This window comes from Orycteropus afer, unplaced genomic scaffold, assembly GCF_000298275.1.
Source record: "Orycteropus afer afer isolate SDZICR_OR568_19922 unplaced genomic scaffold, OryAfe1.0 scaffold00196, whole genome shotgun sequence".
Lineage (NCBI taxonomy): Eukaryota > Metazoa > Chordata > Mammalia > Tubulidentata > Orycteropodidae > Orycteropus > Orycteropus afer.
Window position 1 is genome coordinate 5244835 of NW_006921783.1, and position 14053 is coordinate 5258887.

At 40.1% G+C, this 14053-nt stretch overlaps 1 protein-coding gene across 1 annotated transcript in view; it reads right to left on the reverse strand.

Moving 5' to 3' along the window:
- The window catches only part of ACACA (acetyl-CoA carboxylase alpha), a 260973-nt gene that overhangs the window by 237477 nt on the left and 9443 nt on the right, over window positions 1-14053 (reverse strand). The window contains exons 3-4 of the mRNA XM_007947891.2: window positions 2196-2328; window positions 275-413 (exon numbers count right to left, since the gene is read on the reverse strand). Coding sequence (XP_007946082.2) covers window positions 275-413; window positions 2196-2328 — 272 coding nt within the window. The remainder of the gene's footprint in view (window positions 1-274; window positions 414-2195; window positions 2329-14053) is intronic.

Consider the following 14053-nt stretch of genomic DNA (forward strand, 5'->3'; position numbering starts at 1 on the left):
CATACAAATATACTTGTAGAAACATTGTCTGCCAACCCTACATATGGTCATGGGCACACTCTCCCGTGCATAGACATACTTAATAGTTCAGCCTGTCCACCCCTCTATCAGCTCATACAGCAATGTTTGCCTTAAAGAGAAATTCTTTTTAAGGGATTTCATTAGAAATCCTAGGGTTTGGGAATTTCCCAAAGCTAACAGTCTCCTTTTTAAAGGCTGTACTATTCAATGCTTTATGGTTGAGGATGATGATATCTTAACACTGATAACTCACCTGCATTGGCTTTAAGATCTTCAGGTGTGACCATGACAACAAATCGGATTGCACGCTCATTTCGAAACATCTCATAAGACCACCGACGAATTGACCTCATGCATTTCACTGCTGCAATGCCATTGTTGGCAATAAGAACCTGGGAGAATGAGAGGACAGGAATTGAAGAAGAGTGAAAAAGAAAGGTAATGATAGAGAAAAAGAGATGTCATCTATTCTCTCAAAAAATCAAATTTTCAATGAGGAATTCTTATTGCTGGTGTAAGCAGTAAGGAACCACCAGGCTCCCACATGACCAAGATGATGTTATTTTAAAATGCTACCTAACCAAATACCTTAATATGTGCCTGCTAAAAAGAGTGTTCATACTGTTTGGATGGAGTCTGGTGGGACCCCCAATACTATGGACCTGGGATACACTTTAGGCTTGGAGTAAAACTCACTCCTGGGGGCTTGCTCTCAGCCCAATAGTAAACAAGACATACACATAGACCACTCAACCCAGAGTGATGCACCCACATATTCTCTGGAGATGCATCTCTTGGAACAATTGACCATGGGGCACCATTCACACAGAGGAAATGCAGGACCAACAGGAGTGCCTAACTAACAGGGCCATGGAGTGGGGGTTACTGGGAAGAGAGGGGAGGAGAGTGGGTTAGGGTTTGGGGTGGTAACTGGGGAGTGAAACCAAATGTACACGAAATGTTGAATGTATAACAAACTCTGGTCTGTAAATTTGTACCTAAAGCACAACATAAATAAATAAAATAAAAAGAGTGTTCCTAAGAAAAACAGTGAAGAATGAAAGCATCCTGTGACTTCTCTGTAAACTAACTTTTCATCACCTTACTTCTCTTATAACCTTGCCCCAAGGAAACATAAGCAAGGAGACACATAATCTATTTTTACTGGAAGACTAACAGAGAACATCGCTGAATAATACTTTCAGGAGTAGGACTTACAGGGTTCAATCCTTTAATCACGGCAAGCTATTCCAACCAAGTCATCTTCTCAGCTCTGACATGGTTTAGATAAAAGTGACACAAAATTACTTGTGACATTTCAAAATACCTGAAATCTTTCTAAGTATCGCATGTGGTATATCCCCTCTAAATATTTTCAAATTCCTGGTGGAAGCCAGTAAGATATAGCATATCAAACTGTTTTAGAACTTTTGTTCTGAAACTCTACTTCCTTAGCTCTAAATGCAATGCTGTGACACGTAGTATCTTCCTGCTGCCACAAACCAATTAATACCTCATACCCTCTCAGATCAGTGCTGCCCAACTCTGTAAAATCACAAGATCTTTCAAGAAGTACGTAGTAACCACTATTTCATCTTCATTAGACTCTGGTGGCATAATGTCTAAGGCATTTGACTGCTAACCATAAGGCTGGCAGTTCATACCCACCAGCCACTCCGCGGAAGGAAGACTGGGCAATCTAATTCCATAAAGATCTGCCACCTTAGAAACTCAAAGGGGCTCACTATGATCGGAATCGACTTAATGGCAGTGAGTTTGGTTTTGAGTTTTAAATACATATTATTGGACAGTAAAATTATTTAATAGGATGCTAGGAAGGCAGAAGGGAGCTCTGGTAGCACAGTGCCTAAGGCACTTGACTGCTAACCAGAAGGCTGGCGGTTCAAACCCACCAGCCACTCCTTGGAAGGAAGGTTGGGCAATCCTACTTCCGTAGTGACACTGCCTCAGAAACTCAAGGAGGGGTCGCTGAGTCGGGGCCGACTCGACGGCACATAACAACAACAACAACAGCAGGAAGGCAGAAAAGGGTAATTCCATATAAAGAGGCAAAGTCTCCAAAAATCCAAGTAACAGTTTTCAGCAAAAACAGAAAACAAGGCATTAAACTTCATCTACTTTTGAAAAAAATCATTTAGCAAGTTACAACTTACCTTCTCAATCACTTTATTGCCTCCAAAACGAGTAACAAATTCTGCTGGAGAAGCCACGGTGAAATCTCGCTGTGAGTCTATTTTCTTTCGGTCTCGACCTTGCTTAACTAGGTGCATGCCAGACATGCTGGACCTATAACAACAGAGAAACCACGAAAATCTATAGATAAGATTTCTTCACACCATTTCTCTCTCAGAGATCTGCTGTTCACTGCTATACTTCTGACAGGACTTCCAACTGAATCCTTGAAGACCGAACACTTTTCAAATAGAGAATTTCTTTGCTTGTGGAAATTTAAGGGGAAATGGGGAGTGTCCCTGAATAATAAAAGACATTATCAAGGTTTGGTTTTTGAGATATCCATGGAATACCCAGATGTAACCTTAAATAGTTAAAAAAATGTAAATGTAGAACTCATGAGAAAGATGGAAACAAGAAATACAAGGGTGAGTCTTCTGCATGTCATCATGATCCAGAAACAGCCTTGCTAACTGTGTTATAGTTTTAATCTTCTCTGGTCTATTATTTATATCATCTTATATCATTCTAACCTTTGCCTATCTTTTCTGTGATAACAGTGTTGGTAAACCTTGATACAGAGCAACTGTGTAAACATACTTGGAGTGAAATGAGGTCCCAATTGCTGGCTGCAGCCAATGGGAAGAACCTAAGCAACCTGTCTTAGTGACCAGGGAGAGAAACACTCTCCCCTATCCTCCACCCTCCTGGTGATTAGGGGTACAAACTACCTATCTTGGCAGCCCTGACTGCCAGAGACCAAGGTACAAGTGTTCCCCCTTGGCCCCACTCAGTATCAACTGCCATCCCACCCCCTGCCTGCTGACCCTGCCAAGTGGCAGAAGGCCACTTCAGCATGGCCCCAATCACCTGGCCTAACGCTATGGCCTACTGACCCAGCAGTGCTCTCTTCAGCCCTCCACCGACCCAGCAAAGAGGCAGTGGCAGTGCAACGTTACGTGCACCTCCCACTGCTCCCTCCTACTTTCTTCTGCCCACTATTCGCCCCCTGCCAACCAAGAATTACATATCCAGCAAAACTGTCCCTCAGTTCCAATGGCAACATTAGGGCATTTGCAGATAAACAAAAACTAAGGGAATGTGTAAAAATGAGACCAACTTAAAAAAAATACTAAAGGAAGTCCTTTGGACAGAGAACCAACAATGTCAGACAACAATCTGAGATTAAGACACATGACATTATCACCCAGAAACCAACTCAAACAAAGAAGAATCCAAAGACATAGAATTTTCCAAGATAAAATACACCTAACAAGTCTGAAATTAGGGAAATGGAGTATATAATGATTAAAGGATCAACTGAACAAAAGGAGGTAATCATAATAAATATCTATGCACCCAATGAAAGAGCCCTGAAATACATAAATCAAACTTTAACAGAATTGAAAAGACAAATGACTCCACAGTAAGTCAGAGGACTTTAATACAACACTTTCAGTGAAAGACAGAACTAGAAACTCAGCAAAGACACACAAGAACTAAACACAATCAACCAATTTAAGCGCATAGAAATATACAAAACACTCCATCCAACAACAGCACAGTATACATTCTTTTCCAGTCTTCTCCAGACTAAAACATATGTTAGACAACAAAATTACCATCAACAAATTAAAAAACACTGAAATAATACAAAGCATCTTCTTGGATTACAATGCTATAAAATTAGACATCAGTAACAGAAAGAACAAGGAAAAAAACTCAAATACATGGAAATTGAGTAACACCCTGCTCAAAAATTCCTGGGTAATAGAAGGATTAACAAATGAAATATGATAATTTCTAGAATCAAATGAGAATGAAAACACAACATATCAAAATCTCTGAGGCATAACAAAAGCAGTGCTCGGAGGTCACTTTAAAGCAATAAACAAACATCAAATAGGAATAAAGAGCCCGAATCAAAACCTTAACCCTGCAATTCCATTTGTTAATAGAATAACAAATAATAGAAATTAACAGAAATAACAATTCTATTTGTTAATAGAAAAAGAGCAACAAAACAAACCCACAGTCATCAGAAGAAAGGAGATAATAAAGATTAGAGCAGAAATAAATGAAACAAAAATAAAAACAATCAACAAGAGTAGAAGTTGGTCCTTTAAAGGGATTAATAAAATTGACAAATCATTGGCCAAATTAACAAAGGAAAAGAGTGGGAAAACGCAAGTAACACAAATAAATGAAATAAGAGATGTCACTAGAAGCAACTGAATTAAAAGGGATAATAACAGAATACTATGAAGAACTCTTCACAACAAATTTACAAACCTAGAAGAAATGAACAAACTTCTAGAAACACATTACGTACCTAAACTAACACAGACTGAGGTAGAAAATTTGAACAGACCTAAAACAAAAGAAGAAACTGAAAAAGAAACTCTCAAAATGAAAGGTCCTGGCCCAGACAGCTTCACTGGATAATTCTATCAAACATTCAGAGAGGAGATGAATCCAGTACTACTGAAACTATTCTAGAATCTAGAAAAGGATGGTATACTATCAAATTCATTCTATAAAGCAAACATAACACTGATACCAAAGCCAGGCAAAGATACCACTAAAAAAGAAAATGATAAACCTCATGAATGTAGATGAAAAAATTCTCAACAAAATGCCAGCCAATATAATCTAAAACCATAACAAAATAAACAATACAATAAATCATGACCAAGTGGGATTCACACCAGGTAAGACTAGTTCAACATTTGAAAAATCAATCAACATAACCCAAAGGAAAAGAACCACAAACCACATTAATTGATGCAGAAAAGCCATAATAAAATTCAACACCTTTCCTTGATAAAAACTCTCATCAAAATAGGAATAGAAGGAAAATTCCGCAACATAATTAAGGGTATACACACAAACCAACAGCTAACATTATTCTCAATGGAAAAAGACTGAAAGCATTACCCTTGAGAACAGGACTCAACAAGGATGCCCTTTATAACCATTCTTAGTCAATACTGCACTGGAAGTCCTACCTAGACTAGGAAGGCAAGGAAGAAATTAAAGGCATTCAAATTGGTAAGAAAGAAGTTATATCCCTGTTTGCACATGATGATGTTACATACAGAAATTCCCACAGATTCTACAAGAAAGCTATTGGAACTAATAGAATAGAAAGGTTCAGCAAAGTGGCAGGGTAGAAGATCAGCATACAAAAATCAGTTGGATTCCTCTACGCCAATAAGAACTCTGAAAAAGAAATCAGGAAAACAATACCATTTATAATCGTCACCAAAAAGATGAAATACTAACCAGGAACATAAAAGACTTATACAAAGACACTGCAAAACACAAAATACTACTGCACGAAACCAAAAGAGACCTACATAATGGAAGAACATACCATGTTCACAGATAGAAGACTTAACATTGTGAAAATGGAAATACTACCAAAAGTGATCTTTAATATAATGTAATCACAATCCAGATTCCATTCAGTTTCCAAGTTGGAAAAACTAATCACCAACTTTTCATAGAAAGGAAAGCTCCTGGATAGGAGCTCTGGTAGCATAGTGCTTACGGCACTTGACTGCTATCTAGAAGGTTGGTGGTTCAAACCCACCAGCCACTCCTCGGAAGGAAGGTTGGGCAATCTACTTCCGTAGTGATACTGCCTTGGAAACCCAAGGAGGGGTAGTTATGAGTCGAGTCTGACTCAATGGCGCACAACAACAACAACACTGAAGATGATGATCACAGCAGGAGGCTTCACACTTCTTGATTTCAGAACCTAGTATACAACCACGATAGTCCACACAGCCTGGTACTGGTACAACAACAAACACATAGACCAATGGAATGGAGAATTCAGAAGGAAATCTATCCACCTACGGACAGCTGATCTTCAACAAAGGACCAAAATCCATTAAATGGAAAAGAGAGTTTCTTTAATAAATGGTGCTGGCAGAACTTAATACCCATTTGCAGAAAAATCAAACAGGATCCATACCTCACACTACATACAAAATCTAATGCAAGATGGATCAAAGAGCTAAAAGTAAAACCTAAAAGTATAAAGATCATGGAAGAAAAACATATGAGCCCTAATTTACAGCATAAATAAGTTCATCAAATAGAAATAAAAATTTGCAAATAACTGAAGATAAACTAGATGGCTAGGACCTCTTAAAAATGAAATACTTTTGTGCATCAAAAGACTTCTCCGAAAAAGTAAAAAGAGAACCTATAGACAGGGAAAAAAATTTTGGCAATGACGTATCTGACAAAGGACTAATCTCTAAAATTTACAGAAAATGGCAATACCTCAGCAACAAAAAGATAATCTAACTCAAAAATGGGCAAAGGATATGAACAGACATTTCACCAAAGTAGACATTCAGGCAGCCAACAAATACATAAAGAGATGCTCATGACCATTAGAGAGATGCAAATCAAAGTAGCAATGAGGCATCACCTCACTATGGAAATAACAGCACTCACCCCCCCCCCCAAAAAAAAACCAGAAAACAACTGCTGGTAAGGGTGTTGGGATACTGTAACTCTCATACACTGCTAGTAGGACGGCTAAATGGTACAACCAACGTAAAAAACAGTATGTTACTTCTTTAAAAAGTTAAGAAATGGAGGTACAATATAATCCAACAATCTCATTACTAAGTATATATCCTACAGAAGTAAGAGCCATGACACAAACATGCACATTCATATTAATTACAGCACTAATCACAAAAGCAAAAAGACAGAAACAACCTAAGTGCCCACCAGTGGATAAACACATCAACAACTATGGTACATATACACAATGGAATATTATCCAACATTAAAGAACAACAATGAATCTTCGAAACATCACACAATGTGGATAAACACAATGCTAGTGAAATAAAGTAATCACAGAGGGCAAATATTGTGACACCACTATTACCGCATGATTTAAAATCAAGAAGAGAGTGCATCAGAGTTGTATCCTTTCATCATACTTATTCAATTTGTATACTGAGCAAATAATCCAAGAAGCTGGATTATATGAAGAAGGATTGGAGGAAGACTCACTAACAACCTGTGATACATAGATGACACAACTTTGCTGAAAGTAAGGATGACTTGAAGCACTTACTGATGAAGATTAAAGACTACAGTCTGCAGTATGGATTACACCTCAATATAAAGTAAACAAAAATCCTCACAACTGGTCCAATAAACAGCTTTATGATAGATAAAGACTAAAGTTGTCAAGGACTTCATATTGCTTGGTTCTACAATCAACACTAATGTAAGCAGCAGTCAAGACATCAGACAACATATTGCACTGGGCAAATCTGCTGCAAAAAACCTCTTTCATGACATAAAGAGTAAAGATGTCTCCTTGATGACTAAGGTGTGCTTAACCCAAGTTATTTGGTATTTTCAATCGCCTCATATGCATGTGAGAGCTGGACAATGAATAAGGAAGACCAAAGAAGAGTTAATGCTTTTGAGTTGTGGTGTTGGAAGAACGCTCAGAGTACGATGGATTGCTAAAAGGACTAACAAATCTATCCTGGAAGAAGTGCAGCCAGGATGCTCCTTGGAAGCAATAATGGCCAAACTTCATCTCACCTACTTTGGTCATGCTGTCAGAAGAAACTATTCCCTGAAGGATATCATGCTTGGTAAAGCAGATGGTTAACAAAAAAGGGGAAGGCCCTCAATGAGAGGGACTGACACAGCAGCTACAACAATGGGCTCGTGCATAGCAAGGATCGTAAGGCTGGCACAGGACTCAGCAGTGTTTCATTCTGCTGTGTATGGGGTCACTATGAGTTGGAGACGACTTGATGGCACCTAACAACAACAATAACCACTATCATAAAATGTCAAGAAAAGGTTTACATACAGAAAGAAACATTCTCCAATGGTTACCAGGGGTGGGAGGGGGAGGAAACAAAAATCACTAACTAGATAAACCCATTGCCATCAAGTCTCTTCCAACTCATAGCGATACCCGTTGGGTTTCAAGGCGGTGAATCTTTATGGAAGTAGATTGCCTCATATTCCTTCCATGGAGCAGCTAATGGATTTGAACCACCAACCTCTTGGTTAGCAACCAAATGGCTTACCCACTATACCACCAGAGCTCTTTCCTAACTACACAGTACACAGGTATTGAGTGAAGGGAAAGGCAATACACAGTAAGAAGGAGGTCAGCATAACATAACCAAGGCAAAGGAAGACAGTGGAAGGTTTTTAAGAGTAAAAAAGCATAAATAACAGTAATAATACACAATTATTTATGAGTGGATACATTGGTAGATATGTAAGCCAAACAGGTGTGTGATGGCATTTGGGGTACAACTATGAGCATATATAGGCGTGGCAGAGGGTATTTCTACATATGTATTTATATGTGCTGCAGTATATCCAGGTATACAGAAGAGTATATAGGGAGCAAAGTTATGCAAACTTCTCTGCTATAACCAAACACTTTGAGGTACTGAATTACTGGGCTCAAGGGCTTAGGACCATAATCTCAGGGGATGTCTAGCTCAACTGGCATTACACAGACCTTAAAGACAATGTTCCACATCCTACTTTGGAGAGTAGCAACTGGGGTCTTAAAAGCTTGCTAATGACCATCTAGATAGAACTATTGGTCTCTTCCCATCCAGATCAAAGAAGACTGAAGAAAATTAAAGACTCAAGAAAATAATTAGCCCAAAGAACTAACAGACCACATGAACCACAGCCTCCACTAGCTGGAGACCAGAACTACACGATGCCCAGCTACCACCACTGACTGCTCTGATCAGGATCACAATAGAAAGTCCGCGACAAAATGGGAGGAAAATATAGAACAAAATTCAAAATCATAAAAAAGATCAGACTTATGAGTCTGACAGAGACTAGTGGAACCCATCAGACTATAGCGCTTAGTCCCACTTCAAACCTGAAACTGAACCCACTCCCAGAGATCACCTTTCAGCCAATTTGTGAACAGGCCTATGAAGTGAATAGTAACACCTGTGAAGAACGTGTGCCTCAGGACAATCAACCATGTGAGACTAAAAGGACAGTATTTGCCCAAAAACAAAGCTCAGAAGGCAGGGATAGGCAAGAAATGGGGACTTAGGGGAAGAAGTGGGAAAAGTTCTGTTACATTGAAGGGATCACAACTGATGCCACAAAACAAAATCTGTAAATTGGTGAATGGGAAACTAATCGCTCTGTAAACTTTCACTCAAGCCACAATAAAATACTTTAAAAAAAAAAAAAGGAAACAATGGCTGAATGTTATACAGGAACATCTTCCTGCTTTAGCTTTTAAGTAGAAAATCACGATATTACCGACCCCTCCTTGGGTTTCCAAAGCAGTATCACTACAGAAGTAGATTGCCCAACCTTCCTTCTGAGGAGTGGCTGGTGGGTTTGAACCGCCAGCCTTTTGGTTAGCAGTCAAATGCCTTAGAGACTATGCCACCAGAGCTCCTGTCTGATAGGAGAAAAAAGGATGGCAAAAAACTAACATCTTAGAGCTAAACAATTAGGTATGTTTAAATGGAGAGTGTATCCAAGATCATATATAGGGTTGGCAGACAATGGGCCTATAAGTTCATGTGAATGATCAGAATTCCCAGGTCTATAGTAGAGCTGACAAGGGGCAAGGTTATGATCATTACTTGGTCACAGCCAGCTATCCAGAGGGACCGAGTAGTTGATCCTGCGGGCTTGGGACCATAGTCGCAGGGGACATCAAGCTCAATTGGCATAACATACTATACAAAACACTGTTCCACCTACTACTTTGGCAAGTAGCGACTGGGACCTTAAAAGCTAGGAAGCTGCCATCTAGATGCAACAACGGGTCTCTCCTCGTCAAGAAGAAAGAAGAAAATCAAAATTAATGGAAACAATCAGTCCTAGCGACTGGTACACCATCAGATCTGCAACCTATACAACTATGAGACCAGAAGAACTAGATGATGCCCAGCTACCACTGCCATCCACTTGGAAGGGATGTAGGAGATCCTGCATAAAGAGGGAGAACAATGTGGTACAAAACTCAAAATCATTTGGAGGCAAAAAAAAAAAAAGAAGGTGGGGACCAGGTTTGCTGGTCCAATAGAGCCTAGTGGAACCACTGAGACTATGGCCCCTAGTTGCCCTTCAGGTCTGGAATTGAACCCACAACTGTGGTTTCCAGCCAAACAAAGTACAGGCATGTGAGTTAAACATTTACCTCAAGTAGACACACGCCCTGGAGAGAACAATCATGGGAGAAGGAAGGGCTGCTTATGCACAGGGAGATAACTCAGGGTGCAGAAGAGTATGAAGGGATGGACACTGGGAGGAGGTAACTATGGGGAGGAAGTGGGAGGGGAGCTGCTGCATTGTAAATTTTGGTCAATGACATGAGACAAAGTATATGTGAACTGCTGTATGAAAAGTGAATTTACTCTGTAAATCTTCACCCAAATCCTAATTTAAAAAAAAAAAAAACAAACTAACATCTTAGAATTTACAGAATCACAATGTTTTGAAATAAATCCTCAGGACGGGTATACTTTACCGGAGTCATAGCTTACCTGACCATGTGCCATAGAAAAATCTTTCCCACAAAATGCTTGAAATGGTTAATGATCTGATGGTAACCATGCAACATATTAAATGAGAAAAGCTATCCAAAACAAACGTACACAAATGACCTGGAGCACAGCTAGAAGATAAGCGATCAGACAGAAGATGATGACCAAAGAAACAAAACACAGCAGGACGTTCAGGTGACACAACTTTGGAAACATTCAGTCCTGCCAGCATGACCACTAGCCATAATAAAAATGGAAATTGTGGTTTGTTCTTTGGCCTGCACTACTTTATATCCTTCTGCACTATTTCAGTGTTCCATAAAATCATTCATATTTACTTTTTTCTTTAAAAAACCAAGCTGCTTTAAAGACACCAAGGAGCTCTCCTCTCTTTATGTCTCTTCAGAATGTCTCAAAAGCAGAGCACTGGTGCTTTTGTTCAAGACAGCTACAGTGACTACATATAGAGCAGCAGCTCAATTTTACACAAAATAAAATGTCCCAAAAAAAAAAAAGCTTCCAAAAAAAAAAAAAAAACCCCCCGCCTGTCTTTGTTATGTAAGTTCTCCAACTCACAGTGACCCTACGTACAATAGAATGAAACACTGTCCGGTCCTGTGCCAGCCCCACGATCCCTACTGTAACTGAGCCAATTGTTGCAACCACCATGTCAATCCATCTTGTTGAGGACCTTCTCCTCTTTCATTGACCCTCCACTTTACCAAGCATGACATCCTTCTCCAGAGAATGGTCCCTTCTGACAACATGACCAAAGTTGTTGTTGTTGTTGTTATGTGCTGTAGAGTCGGACCTGACTCATAGTGACCCCTTCATGGGTTTCCGAGGCAGAATCATTACGGAAGTAGATTGCCCCATCTTCCTTCCAAGGAGTGGCTGACCAAAGTAGGTGAGACGAAGTCTGGACACTGTCACTTTCAACGAGCATTCTGTTTGGATGGTAATAGAGTGATGTGGATTTGCACTGTATGTTATGTATAAGGAACAATCTGATCTGAATCCCACAATGAACACAGAAACTACCAATATCAACACAATTAGATGGCTTTATTACATGCCACCAAATTGTACATTTGTTACCAAAATTAAGATGCCTACAACTATTCATCCCCTAACTAATTTTATCTAAAAATAAAAAGCCAAAAACGAACCCTGTATATTCCCACCAAGCGATACCTACTTTCTTAGGGCCTTATTTTCAAATGTTTGGGAAATACAGCTTAGAAAGTGATTCATCCAGCCTTCACTTATACTCTAGAAAATACATGATGTAAGTTATCTCCATCCCTGCCTATACACTCACTCTCTCTAGACGATTCCTAACAACAGACTTCTCCTTTAGTACCTAAAACCAAGCCCTAAATGGGTCTACTCTCACTTTGTATCATGGCAGTTTTTTCAATTGGTTTCAGATGACCTCCAGTTAACATCTTTTAGGAATGTCCCTTCCCCTTTAATATATATCACCTGCAAAGGATAATCTCTTCATTCTAGGAGCTGACCTTAAACTCAAAACTCACTGCCCTAGAGTCAATTCAACTCATAGCAACACCTCGTGTTTCCAAGGCGATATCTCTAAGGAAGTAGATTGCCCAATCTTCCTTCTGAGGAGTGGCTGGTAGGTCTAAACCTCCAGCCTTCTGGTTAGCAGTCAATACCTTATGTACTATGCCACCAGAGCTCCCACCTTAAACTCAACCAATCTCTACTTAACTTTCAACCCAAAGAGTGAAATAATGTGTCTAAATCAATATCCTCATTTTTTACAGAAAGAAAGGCCAAGGAGATAACATAATTGTCTATGGTCATTTACCTAACTTGTGGCAGATTTGTATTAGAACAGTTCTTTCTACTATCAAATGAATCCCTCAATGTGACTCAATTTAAATTACCCCCAAGGAAACCAAATTCACAGGAGACTTAAGGAATAAATCAACACAGAGTCTTTGTTCTATTTTCAAACACTAGTACAGTGCAGTAAATTACTTGGTATGGCTCCTGTTCTAGTCATGGTCTTTGTGACTCTCATCAGATGACTGAGTGAGACTATGCAAACGTAAAGATGCCTGCAAACCACCAAGGGTAGACCTTCCTAATAATGTAGATAAAGTACATGGTCCACTTGTGAGGGTGGGACTATGGAAATAAGGTATATTGAATCGTAATGGCATTGGGGTCAGTTTTGTCATTCTGCTACACTTAAAATGAGCTCTCCAAGAGGCAGAAGGGGGTATCTATCTCACTACCATCAAGATAGAAAACAGCCAAGAGTGGAACATGTCCTTGGACCCAAGATCCCTGTGCTGGACCTCCTTGCCAAAGAGATGGTGGCAGCAGAACTCAGAGACCAGCATGAGACAAAGTGGTAGGCTTGCTGACCCACAGAGCAAGAAAGCGGAGTTCCTTTGGCCAGAAGGCTTGCCAACTTTAGGTGCACCTATCAGCAGAGCTAAAAGAGCTTTTTAACACTTGCCCTAGCAGGGCAGAGGCCAGGCCAAGAGGCTAAGGGCCAAAGAGAAGCCTGCCCATGGGCATGGCAGAAGTGAGGCTGTCATGATCAAAGAACTGTATCCTGGGCATTCCTGAACCTCAAATGCAACCTGTTGCTTCCCTAATAAACCCCATAATTGTGAGTATTGCCTATAAGTTCTGTATGGCCATTGCAATGAATTAAGAAAATCTGGCAGAGAAGTAGAGAGTGCATGGGAGGGACAGTTGGTAGGACTGGCAAAAAAGTTGAAGGGCGGTGGCATGCCTGACCTCTGTTTCATAGGAATCAGCCTTGGGCTGATCATGCTGCTAGTGGTGGTTCTCTCTCACCTCTGTGAAGTTAGGGGAAGTTAGAGGATGCTGCCCCATGCCCTGTGTGCAATTAGCCAGTTGAGAAGTGAGTGGGAATTGGCACTGTCTCCTTTCCAGGCTGCTGATCTGGGTTCAATCCATGGCTCCTCCTTGAACTATGAGAATGACTTCTACAACAGCAGGGCATGCAAAGAAATACTCAGGTGCTCATGCCTCTGCCCACACATACTTTGTAAAAGACCCATAAACTTTGAGAATAATGATGTGATGGATTGAATTGTCTCTCAAATATGTGTTGTAATTTATATTAGGTAGATACACTCCTTGGAGAGATCAATCATGCAAGAATAGAAGGGCTGTGTGTGCACAGGGAGACAGTTCGGGGGCAGGAGTGCATGGGAGGGAAGGACACAAGGAGGAGGTAGCTATGGGGAGGAAGTGGGAGGAAAGCTGCTGCACTGTGG